General features: G+C 40.0%; 1 protein-coding gene across 3 annotated transcripts in view; it reads right to left on the reverse strand.

Moving 5' to 3' along the window:
• The window catches only part of pnt (pointed), a 377379-nt gene that overhangs the window by 115715 nt on the left and 248180 nt on the right, over positions 1–13484 (reverse strand). For all 3 annotated transcript variants that reach the window (XM_065217098.1, XM_065217100.1, XM_065217099.1), the window contains one exon: positions 3292–3408. In XM_065217098.1, the coding sequence (XP_065073170.1) occupies positions 3292–3408 (117 nt within the window). The remainder of the gene's footprint in view (positions 1–3291; positions 3409–13484) is intronic.

A 13484-nucleotide genomic window follows, 5' to 3' on the forward strand; every position in this document is an offset into this window, starting at 1 on the left:
TTTCAGATGTAATCCTGGATAGGACCCTGTCATTGAACGTCGCGTGAAAGTGGAACTTAATGAAGGCCTATGTACTTTTCCGTAGTTTTTAGTTTTCGGATTTGAAAGATCGTCGGTTACAGTGGCCTGCTTACTGAGCAGAAAAACGCGGTCCCAGGTCCTTACATACCAAAGAGATTTATGGTAAAATCGCTTGTGTATCGTGTATTTTGCGAAACTCGTTGTTGTCGTTGGTTCCGGGTTTGAATGGATACACAAATTTGTGCAACGGTATTATGTAATATGAGGGGCTCGGTGGCCTTAGAGCAACCGTTTTTGTTTACTGAACAGAACATCATGAGTCTAATCTCAGGCCCATCCACATTCAAGATTCGTCAATCGTTTTATTTGTTAATATGACTACATGGTAATAACAGCAACTCGGTGATTAAAAAGGTGCTCGTCTGCCTAGTGGCAAACGTTTTTGCTTACTGAGCAGAAGACCGTGGGTTTAGTCCCAAGCTCCTTCACGTTATATGATCGTTAGGACATCAATTCAGCTTATCGTTTACCAAAACGAACCCTGCTGCAAACCCAACCCTCTTATCCAACATCCCAGTGATTCCTCGTAGAAGTGCAGAGGTGTTCTCGGCTTCCATCAAAGCGAGTGTCATGCCAACACAATCCTTCCCATTCCTTTCTTGACCTGTGTTCGGGCGCGGCCGGCGCTGGTATTGCCTAATTTAAGATCACCCGTTTTTACACATTGAGGATGATTGCTAGTCCCAAGCATCGTCTATTGGTTCTCTGTGTAATTACAGCTGATCTGGCAGTAACAGAGTAGCAACCGTGGGCGGTCAATCAAGCTCAAGCTCAAGCTCAGCTGAGTGGAAGATCATGGGTTTACTCCCACACTCCTTAAAAAACAAAACAATTACTAGGGTTGCATCGCCTGCTTAAGCGAATCCTAACCCATATCCTGCCCAACTAGCCAACTCCGTAGCATCTATGGGGGCGTCGGTTAGTCGCTGGCCTCCCGGTTTGTAGATGTTAGATCAACGGTATGCTTCCTTTCCCCGTAACGGAGAAGATGGGCGTGTCCGGCAATGGTAATTGTTATGCTTTTTTTCTGTTCTGAACTTTGATTGGAGAACTGTTCACTCCCATTTTTTTTCCTTAAGCAATCATAATAAGAACGTTAAAGTATATACATGACAATTGCCACTATGCAATCTATGAATTACTCCGTTGTAAACGCCACGCGATGCATATTTCTTGAATTTTTTTACCGTGTATATTGTTCTTGAAAAGGAATCATTTCGACGTAGACTACGACTACGTCTTACGGGAAAATACAGGAGAAAATAAACAAACTAAAATAGCGACCGTCACAAAAAGGTGTTAGGTTTTGAACGCTTATAACTTTGTCATTTATAGATTAAATTAAATTCCAAATACACCAATCGATAGGAAATAACTCTACGGATCTGCTGAAATGAAAACTTTTTCAATTTATCATAAAAATCTTTCGAAAAATATAATAATAAAAAGTGATAATTTTGATACTGCTTGAATCTGTAAAGTTTTAAACTAGACCTGCTATGGCGCCTCCGCTCATTTTCGCATCGGACGGCGTGGTGAGCGGATCGGAGGTTCCAACCTTGACAACCAGCGGTGGGGTGGAAGGAAACTCACCTCTTCAACGAGTGTTATTGCATTAAGCGCAATCCACACCTAACCGATAACGGTCCGATCTACTGGCGATTTTCAATATGTCATCGGTATCATGCAATACTGTCCCAAGTCGAATTTTTTCTGCTTTCAGATTTTGGTGGTGAATGACGACAAATTGTGTGAAGTTTAATCCCACAAAACCCATTTTGAAATTCGTGAAAAATTGAAAGTTGTATAGGTAGATATGCGTTTGCTGCTTTTTCAAAAAAATAATCCAAAATAAAGTAGCATCAAAGGTAAATTTTGAATCGAATCCGACGATATATGTCGCTCTCTCATTTGTTCAGCGTCGATCGGATGGTATAGGGAAGGTGTGAGATGAGCAGGGTGACCACCCAAGTAATATTGCAGGTTTTATCGAGGTTTTATGGCATTCTACAAGTCCAAATCATGATCTACAGAACCCTCATAAAACCAAAATTGTTACTTGGGCAGTGAACCGAGAAAAGGTTGAGAATTCAAAGTCACCGGGAAAAACTTGTTATTTTTCTAATTTAAAAAAAAAATTAAGACCCTGGACCAGACTAGATTTTTTGTTTCGAAGGAATTTTAGATTTTCAGGTAGTTATTTCAGAGAAAATTAAAGTGAACTCTTAGAGGGACTTTCACTTCAAGTCACTTGTGTGAGTTCAAATTCAGAGTTGAATTTTTTAGCGGCTCTGTGTAAAATTCCAAATCAATTGTGAAGATCCCAAGATCCGTGAAAAATACAAAGGAAAGCGAATTTTTCGGGTACAATTCCAAAGGAATTCTGATAATAATTTTAAGGGAATTCCAAGTGCATCACAAAACGAATTTCTAGAGCATTTTAAGGAAATTTCGTAGCAAAATTTTAGAAGAATTTAGAGGAGAACTCCAACATAATTCTGAACAGAATTTCTAGATAACTCTGAGGTGTATTGCTTGAGAATTCTAAAGAGAATTCAAGTTTATTTTAAATCGATTTATTGCTGTTTTGGATTGATCTGCAGAATATTTCTGGACTGTTATAAATAGATTCTATTTAGGGACTCCTAGATAGAATCTGAAATAATGTCTATGAAGGGCAATGATTCTTAAGGAAATGCTTGAGAATAGTCTAATAAAATCATGAAAAGAATTTTGAGTAAATCCTCAAAGTAGTTAAGGTAGGGCTTTCTTTAGAACGTTAAAAAAATCACACACAAAACGGGGAGTACAATTTCGCACCTATTTTATGTGAAATTTCGTAATTGATCGCGAGTATCTTTTAATCAAAACATTTTAGCTTCAAATCCCTCCAATAAAAAATGTTCACTAAATACTGTTTTTCTTTGGATTTTCATCATTTTGCATAAGAAAGCGGCTTGTTTCTGTGACGGGAAAAAAATTGATTTCCCTATCACAGATTTCAGATTTCAGTACCAAGCGCTGACATTATCAGGCTGCACCTCTATTTAACCTTTTAGATTAGCATTGCAAGTCCCTCCTGCTTGGAGAATTATGCTATGGAACGGCTTGCTATATCCCGCCACGATTATAATTTCCATAATTTAAACGTTAAACATTTTCATAAAAGCAATTTCTCTAATGATAATACGGATACCGACTAGCACTTACCTTTGGTGATTTTGTACGACTGCACCACCTTCTCCCAGGAGGCAAAGGACGCGTACAGGACTTCGGTCAACTTTTTGTTGGTTCCCGGCGTCAGCGGTGGCATCTGCGTCGGCACATCTGTAATGAGACAAAGAACGACGACGATCATTTACGGGCTAATTCATATCGATTTCGACTGCTGAAACAGCGGAAATTTTTAACGACTAAATGTTCCGAGATGAAGTCCTACCGCGAGTTAAGTACGCGGCGCGTGCCTAACCTTAACGCTCACTGCCAGCAGTGTAACAGTATCGAATTTCATGGACCATTTCTCAAATGGTTCTTAAGAGAGCCGGGAGGAAACAAGCCAATCACATACGCACATTTTCGAATGGCAGCCGAGGGGCCGTAAAAATTGGAGGTTAAATTTCGCACGTTCCGACGACTTCTCGGTTTCCCATCCACTACTCATCAACAGCCAGTTCAGTTCAGTACGGAGCACAGCACCACCGCCGCTTGCGGTAATGGGCAATAAAAATTAAAACCTTGTAAATCATAATACGATTTTCTGGAGGCAGTTTACAGGTCCGGAAGTTTCGTCCCTCCCTCCCCACTTTGTGGCACCATCATCGCCCCGAGTCGTCGTACTGGGGACGGTGGCAAGTTCCTTCTCATTCCGATTCGTTCTTGTCTTTTTGTTCCCGGGACGACGACGACCAAGACTAGCTCTGAGTGGTTCAGAGGCGTGCGTGCGGGAAAAAGTGGGGGCACATCGATTTTCTGAACTCCACTGAAGCTTTCAAAAAAGTAGCGAACAATTCGACACCTTTCGACATTAAAAAAAACGCATCAGGAGATAGACCTGACCCTGACCTGCACACGCCACTGGGGTCCGCCCGGAACGCAGCTTCCTAAGCGACCGATCATCGTCTTCTCTCCTTCTGTTCGGTCCATTCCATCATCGCATCATCTACTCCATCGGCAACAACGCAGGCATCGTCTACTTTTCCAGTTATTAACCGAGAGAAAACCCCTGCTTCTTCACCGACCATCAAGTGCCTACTTGGATGATGCTGCTGATGATGATGATGTGTATTTGTCGGGAGAAGGTTTATTATCGCTCATGTTTCTTCGCGTCCGAACAAGAGTATTATTTTTCCACTCATTCAGAACAACTAGAGGACTCTACAACATCATTTTCTGGTGATTCAAGTGGGGTTCGTCGCTTGCTTGGCTTGGCTGCTCTGGATGGAAGGGAAGTACGATCAGAAGATGATCCGAAGCGGCGCGTGAGTTAATCGGATTGCTGATGGTTGGTCGGTTGGTCAGTTTTATGAATGAACTCTTTTGGCTTGGCTTGGTTGGATGCAAAAAATAAACCCGAACACAAGACGGCTACAAAGGGAAACACGATGACGGACGACGTTGGAAGCTGGAAGCTGCTGAGTCCACCATGGAAGCGAAATTGACGGTTAAATGGCTGGAAATTATGTACGGAAAATTGAAATTTAACGGATTTTAGGGAATATTAATCTTTCTCGAAATCCCGTGGGTACTTGCGGGCAGGCAGAGGTTATGTTTGTATTATGAGGGCCCATTCTGGCAGCGAAGATAAAGCCTGACAAAGAAGCGATTATTGGAGGATTTTCTCTCTCGTTAGACAAGAGCAAACACACAGAGATGAAGTAATTGGATTGGAGGAAACAAAAGTGAAGAATTAGTTCAAATTGTTTTAATTGGTTCCAGTGTGTCTACGGCGGGCGACCGACGACCGACAACTACCGCGGGGCTAGTTGTTGCTAGAAGAGTTGCTTGATGGTGTTGCTTCGACAAAGTGTCTCTAGCGCGCGCGACGACGACGACGACGACGATGATAATTGAGTTGTTCTCCTCCGTTAAGGGTTTAGTTCTGCGGTGGACAGCGAATTAGTACATGGTGCTCGGTTTGATTCGGATGTAATGAGAGGTAAATTGATGACGGTGTACATTTTGTTGCAATTTTCAGTGATTGTTGCATTGTTCTACTTTGTTTGGGATTTAATGATTTTATCGCAGGCGGAGAACAATTCGACATCTATTCGAAGATGGGATGAATTTTTGACGTAGGACAACGTCTGTGTTTTCTGAATGAACATGTAACGAAAAGTGGTCAGGTTTTGAACGATTGTAACATGGCTATTTCATGATGGATTTTCAATATTTTTGCACCAATCGATCGGAATTTTTTCTACGTATCGATGCTCATAGATAAAACTATTGATTTACAACAATAAGCTTTTTTAAAATGGTGAACGTCAAACATCGACTAAAACATCGTGTAAATCAAAGAATCGATTAATCACGAGCATGCATCCTAGTCCGAGACCTCAATATACAGTTTTTTGGCATTGCTGCAGTCAACCAGCAGCAACTTTATAACAGAGCAGGGCCGGCGCCACACGCTCATTCTTGAATTGAATCGCGCGGCGATCTGTTCGCCTCAACTCTACTCAAAAATAACTACTCATCAACAGGAGAGGTTTTATTACGACCTCGCTGAACTGCAGATCCCGAACTGCGTAGTTCTACGTCATACCCCATAAGGCTGTCCCTTTTAGTTTTTTTTACCCTAAATATATAAGCGTCACTGTTTAACTGTTCAACCATCTAATCAAGCAGAAATTGTCACTGAAAAATTTCAAAATTGAAAATTTATTTATTGACTTTTTGTGGTACTGCTGTAAACAAACATTCAATACGAAACTCGTTTTTCTTCTGTATATTTTGGTTAACTAAATTGAAGCACATTTTTTTTTTCAAGCGAAATCCAATCACCCTTTTCGATTTACACTAAACTTTTATGGGAAAAATTGACCAGTCCCGAATACCGAAACAGCTTCCTCCGAGGTCTCTTTGGTAACACTTAATCTCTTATCACCAAAACATACCGAGTGACGATTTTGTAAGATCAAGATTATATAGCTTCCGAACAAACTTTCCTGGCCACTCTGGAATATCTGGCCAGGCTTCGGTTTTTAGGGGACAACCAATGCACAGTGGGCCAGGAATGCAATCTAGTAGGTCATAATTAATAACTCCAAAACGAAGCAAATCCGAAACTTGGTGTCTTCAGCACACTGTTCATGGTGACCAGTAAATCTCGATTGGCAATTTCCCTGTTCTTTTCTTCCAGAATTTTGGAAATTTTTCCGGTTGTGCGATATACATTTAAATGAAGCATAAAACCGAATGCGATTGAAGCAAAGAGATCACTAGGATTAATGGGTCATTAATTAAAAATTAAACATTCATTTATGTTTTAACTAGCTCGTTCTGTTCTTTTTGAAGGACTTCTTTGGAATGTTCCCCAAAATTTCCTTTAGAATCATTTCCCTTCACAAATTTCGTTTTTTTTTCTCGGGATTTCATCCTAAGATTCTTTTCAGGTTTTTAATTATTCTTCCAAGAATTTACTGAAAAATCCTGAATATTTTTAAAATTTGATTAGATTCTCTCGTGAATCATGAAAGAAACTAATCAAATTTTAAAAATATTCAGGATATGCACCTCAGAATTGTCGTGAAATTCTGCTCAGCATTATCTCTCCTCTTGATGCCCTGAGAACTATCCTCAGAGTCCTCTCTCAGAATTCCTTTGGAATTGTTTCGTCAAAATTCGATAAGCTCAAACTTAGAAAAAATCATGTAAATTTAGGTGCTCTGAGAGTGACATATACGAGCGTCAATTTTGAAAGAAATTTGAGTCATAACAAATGCGAAATATAGCTCAATCAAACGTACTTTTCATCGAGCAAAGAACTTTTCAGTCTCGGAGCACTTAATATTACGAAACTTGTTTGTTTACGTCTCATTTTTTATGTCAAAGATGGATTCCGTCACGTGTAAAATTAGTCTTGTTATTTTTCACGGAACTCTCCCCTGGAACTCTCTTCAGAAATCACTTCAAATTACACAGTGCAAAACGACTTTCTGGGACAGGAAAATTTGACCATGTTTGACTTTTTGCGCGTCAACTGTGTCTAGAATATAATTTTGCCCTAAAACGTCATGGGGTTTGAGGTACCGCCCACTTTATGAGACACCGCTTAAGTATTAGAAATATCACGGAAGTTCAATTCGACCTTTTGTTCAATCCGACCTTTTGTCCCACTAAGATCAATTCGACCGTTCGTCCCTGAGCGATTCCAGACAAATTCGCAAATCTGAAAATGTTCAGAAACGTTCCTCATGACCAAAAATGCCATTTTGCATCATCTGATCACTATTTCAAATCGAGCCTTAATTTTGAAAAGTGCTTATAGAAAACTGTTAAGCTTATCTTCAGAATACTGTTACTCGAAAAATGTTTGTCCAATCGGTTTGGTACCATCAGCAATGTTGTAGGGAACCTCTGGAACTATTTAAAAAAATGTAATCTAAAAAAAAACTTCACAATTTTTTTTTTAATTAATTAAAATATGGAAATTAATGGATTTGAGAATTTGTCTGGAATTGCTCCCCTCTAAGTTCACTTAGCCCTTTAGTCCCTTCGAGCTTTTGTCACGCTATGTTCAATTCGACCTTTTATCCATTCGACCTTTAGTCCCTTCGACCTTTTGTCCATCTAAGTTCAATTCGACCTTTTGTCCTTCTACCTTTTGCCTTTCGACCTTTTGTCAGATTATATCGGACAAAACATCATAACTGCTAAAATTCAAGTAATAGTTGTTCAGGGTATCTATCTTTTGACATGATTCGTTTTGATCTAGATAGCTATGTTTTGGTCTAGATCAGATCGATGTTTTGAGCGAAGCTAGCTATTAAAACAAAATTTTCAACAAAGTTTTCCAGATATATAAGAGATATCTTTTGATACCTTTAGAACTCACCTTGATTAATTAATGTTGATCTAGATCAGCTCCATACTTTGGTAGATGCATCTTATCGGACAAAATCTCATAGCTCCTAAAATGCTTCCCATAGAGCTTTGGTGCCTTGGTAAAAGTTATTCAGGATAATAAGATCTACACATTTGGACATCTTTTGATTTGATCTAGATAACTACATTTCGATCAGGATCAACTCTATATTTTGAGGGAAGCACGCTATTGAAACAAAATCTTCAAACATGTTTGCCAGATCGATAAAAACAATCATTTGAACTCACCTTGATTACTGAGCTTTGATCTAGATCAGTTCTGTATTTTGATAGAAACATACTATCGGATAAAACCTCATAGCTCCTAAAATGCTAGCAATAGAGATTTGGTTTGGTCTTCGGCAAAGCTGTGCAGGTGAATGAGATCTATCCTCTGACATGATTCGTTTTGATCTAGATAACTATGTTTTGATCTAGATCAGTTCTATATTTTGAGCGAAGCTTGCTATTAAAACAAAATCTCCAAAAAAGTTTTCCAGAACGATAAGAGCTATTTGTGGATACCATTAGAACTCACCTTTACGTACTGAATTTTGATCTAGATCAGTTCTATCTTTTGGTAGAAGCATCTTTTCGGACAAAACCTCATAACTCCTAAAATGCTGGTGTCTTGGGCAAAGTTGTTCAGGCGAATCATTTGACATCTTTTGTTTTGATCTAGATAACTATAGTTTGATATAGGTAAGCTCTATATGTTGAGGGAAGCTTGCTATTTAAACAAAATATTTACCAAAGTTTTCCAGATAGATAAGAACTAGCTTTTGATACCATTAGAACTGATCTTGATTACTAAATATTGATCTGTATCAGTTCTATCTTGAGCAAAGTTGTTCAGGCGAATAAGATCTATTTTTTGACATAATTAGTTCTAATCTAGATAACTATAATTTGGTCTAGATCAGTTCTATATTTTGAGCGAAGCCTTCTATTAAAAAAAATAATTTTCAACAAAGTTTTCCAGATATATAAGAGCTATCTTTTGATACCTTTAGAACTCACCTTGGTTACTGAACTTTGATCTAGATTAGTTCTATATTTAGTTAGAAACATCTTATCGGATAAAACCTTATAGCTCCTAAATGCTACCTATAGAGGTTTTGTGTCTTCGGCAAAGCTGTGCGGGTGAATAAGATCTATCCTTTGACATGATTCATTTTGATCTAGATAACTATGTTTTGATCTAGATTAGTTCTATATTTTGAGCGAAGCTTGCTATTAAAACAAAATCTCCAAAAAAGTTTTCCAGAACGATAAGAGCTATTTTTTGATACCATTATAGCTCACCTTGATTGCTAAATTTTGATCTAGATCAGTTATATATTTTGATAGAAACATACTATCGGATAAAACCTCATAGCTTCTAAAATGTTAGCAATAAAGGTTTTGTGTCTTCGGCAAAGCTGTGCGGGTGAATAAGATCTATCCTTTGACATGATTTATTTTGATCTAGATAACTATGTTTTGATCTTGATAATTATGTTTTGATCTAGATTAGTTATATATTTTGAGCGAAGCTTGTAATTAAAAGAAAATTTTCAACAAAGCTTTCCAGACATATAAGAGCTATATTTTGATACCTTTAGAACTCACCTTGATTGCTAAATTTTGATCTAGATCAGTTCTATATTTTGATAGAAACATACAATCGGATAAAGCCTCATAGCTCCTAAAAAGTTAGCAATAGAGGTTTGGTGTCTTCGGCAAAGCCGTGCAGGTGAATAAGATATATCCTCTGACATGATTCGTTTTGATCTAGATAACTATGTTTTGATCTAGATCAGTTCTATATTTTGAGCGAAGCTTGCTATTAAAACAAAATCTTCAACAAAGATTTCCAGAACGATAAGAGCTATTTGTTGTTACCATTAGAACTCACCTTGGCGTACTTAATTTTGATCTAGATCAGTTCTATCTTTTGGTGTAAGCATCTTTTCGGACGAAACCTCATAGCTCCTAAAATACTGGTGTCTTGGGCAAAGTTGTTCAGGCGAATCATTTGACATCTTTTGTTTTGATCTAGATAACTATATTTTGATATAAATAAGCTCTATATATTGAGGAAAGCTTGCTATTAAAACAAAATACTTACCAAAGTTTTCCAGATAGATATGAATTAGCTTTTGATATATTTAGAACAGGTTCTGCCCGGAAACGAAAACGCATCCGTTCGCGGAAAGTTGCAGATCAAGAACCCCAAATCAGCTTGCCCAAATCAAGGAGTGGTGGAAAAAAGGAGACTTCTACTCCTCCTGGATTCCGCAGAACTGATTATACCCAGGATTTTCCACCTCTCCCGGGGACATCCAAAACCCCCGATGCCCCAATTTTCAGAACACAAGCCCCTTCTTCATCTGGGTTGTTCTCATTTGATAACATTGTGGACAGTATCCTCAATTACCTCGATATTTCTGATCCTCTGAAAAGCATTGTTCTGGCAATGCTTCCTACTGTGAAAACCCTCTTGAAGCAATTGACATTGAAGTGGCCCCTCCTTGCAGCAATCATCTCCTTCGATGGATAATTTTCCAAACGAGGTCGGGGATTTGATCACTGTTCTACAGTGGAATTGTCGAAGTCTTATTCCTAAGATAGAATCGTTTAAGTTTTTGGTTCACAATAATGATTGTGATGCATTTGCTCTATGTGAAACTTGGCTCTCTTCAGATATCGATCTTCCTTTTCATGATTTTAACATTATTCGACTGGATCGTGAGGATTCGCGTGGAGGAGGAGTACTTTTGGGGATCAAAAAGTGCCATTCCTTCTATAGAGTGAATGTTCCACAATTTCCAGGTATTGAAGTTGTCGCATGTCAGGCTTTTGTTAAAGGCAAGAGCCTTTGTATTGCTTCTGTGTATATTCCTCCCCGAGTTTCGATTAGTCAAAAACAACTTTCAGATATCTGTTCAGTTCTTCCTACTCCACGGTTGATTATGGGAGATTTTAATTCCCACGGTACAGGCTGGGGGGAACTGTATGATGACAACCGTTCTACTTTGATATATGACCTCTGTGATAACTTCAATATGACAATTCTTAACAATGGAGAAGTAACACGTCTGGCTGGTCCATCCTCAAATGGAAGTAGATTAGACCTCACACTTTGCTCTAATTCATTATCGTTGGATTGCACGTGGAATGTGATCCAGGATCCCCACGGTAGTGATCACTTGCCGATCAAAATTTCGATTGCCAGTGGGTTCAATTCGTCGGAATCCGTTAACGTCGCGTACGACCTCACCCGTAATATCGATTGGACAACGTTCAAGACCGCGATAGATGAAGCCGTGTCGTCGGTAGAAGAGCTTCCACCGTTGGAGGAATATAACTTCCTCTCCAATCTGATCTTGGACAGCGCGCTTCGAGCTCAAACTCGGCCGGTTCCAGGAACGTCTTTTCGTAGGAAACCTCCTACCCCTTGGTGGGACCAGCAATGCACTGAGGTTTATCGTAAAAAGTCCGACGCGTTTAGGCTTTTCCGGAAACGCGGAACCCCCGAGTATTTCGAAGCGTACTCGACTCTTGAACACGAACTCAAGAGCCTCATCAAAGCCAAGAAACGCGGATACTGGCGGCAATTCGTGGACGGTTTATCGCGCGAAACGTCGATGAATACGCTTTGGAACACGGCGCGAAGGATGCGTAACCGGTCTTCAAACAACGAGAGCGAGGAGTACTCGGATCGGTGGATTCTCAAGTTCGCGCGAAAAGTATGTCCTGATTCCGTGCCGGCACAGATGATTCCTCGCGAAACGACGAATTCGGTAGACGAGATCAGCCAGCCTTTTTCAATGCTAGAGCTCTCACTCGCGCTCCTTTCGTGTCGCAATTCGGCTCCGGGGGCTGATAGGATCAAGTTCGACTTGTTGAAGAACCTTCCAGACGTCGCTAAGAGGCGCATGTTGAACTTGTTTTGTCAGTTCCTGGAGTTTAATATTGTTCCAGATGATTGGAGGCGAGTGAGAGTTATAGCCATTAAAAAGCCTGGAAAACCCGCGTCAGATCATAACTCGTATCGTCCCATCGCGATGTTATCGTGCATTCGAAAATTGTTGGAGAAAATGATCCTTTTTCGCCTCGACAAATGGGTTGAGACGAACCACCTACTCTCAGATACTCAATTTGGTTTCCGTAGGGGTAAGGGAACGAACGACTGTCTCGCGTTGCTTTCCACAGAAATCCAGTTGGCTTTTGCTAAAAAAGAGCAAATGGCTTCTGTGTTCTTGGATATTAAGGGGGCTTTTGATTCAGTATCGGTTGAAGTCCTTTCAGACAAACTCCACGCTTGTGGCCTTTCCCCATTAATTAATAACTTTTTGTACAATTTGCTGTCAGAGAAACACATGAGCTTTTCTCATGGAAACTCTACAGCTTCTCGATTTAGTTACATGGGTCTCCCCCAGGGCTCATGTTTAAGCCCCCTTTTGTACAATTTCTATGTCAGAGAAATTGACAATTATCTAAGTGACAACTGCACGTTGAGACAACTTGCAGATGATGGCGTAGTGTCTACGACAGGGCCCAAAGGGGTCAACCTGCAAGGACCCTTACAGGATACCTTAGACAATTTGTCTACTTGGGCTATCCAGCTAGGTATCGAATTCTCCACGGAGAAAACTGAGTTGGTCGTTTTTTCTAGGAAGCATAGCCCAGCACAACCAAAGCTTCAACTTTTGGGTAAACCGATCACTCATTCCATGTCTTTCAAATATCTTGGGGTCTGGTTCGATTCCAAATGCACCTGGAGATCCCACATTGAGTATCTGAGACGAAAATGCCAACAAAGGATCAATTTTCTCCGAACAATTACCGGAACGTGGTGGGGAGCTCATCCGCAAGATCTTCTAACGTTGTACCGGACAACGATTTTATCGGTTTTGGAGTACGGTAGTTTTTGCTTCCAGTCGGCGGCTAAAACTCACATCATCAAACTGGAACGTATCCAGTATCGTTGTCTTCGTATCGCGTTAGGATGCATGCACTCGACTCATACGATGAGTCTCGAAGTGTTGGCGGGCATGTTGCCACTATCGGATCGGTTTTCGGAATTGTCCCTCAGGCTCCTCACCCGTTGTGAAGTTATGAACCCACTGGTAATCGAAAACTTTGAGAAGCTTCTTGAGCTAAACCCTCAAACTCGTTTTATGTCATTGTACTACGTGTACATAACTCAGGATGTCAGCCCTTCACAGCATAATCCTCATCGTGTATGCTTCTCCGACTTCGGCAATTCAGTTAGTTTTGATTTATCCATGACGCGGGAGATTCGTGGGATCCCAGAACATCATCGTTCCATG

The sequence above is a fragment of the Ochlerotatus camptorhynchus genome, unplaced genomic scaffold (assembly GCF_037179485.1).
Source record: "Ochlerotatus camptorhynchus isolate MF236.1 unplaced genomic scaffold, CSIRO-AGI_Acam_v1.1 ptg000070l, whole genome shotgun sequence".
Taxonomy (NCBI): domain Eukaryota; kingdom Metazoa; phylum Arthropoda; class Insecta; order Diptera; family Culicidae; genus Ochlerotatus; species Ochlerotatus camptorhynchus.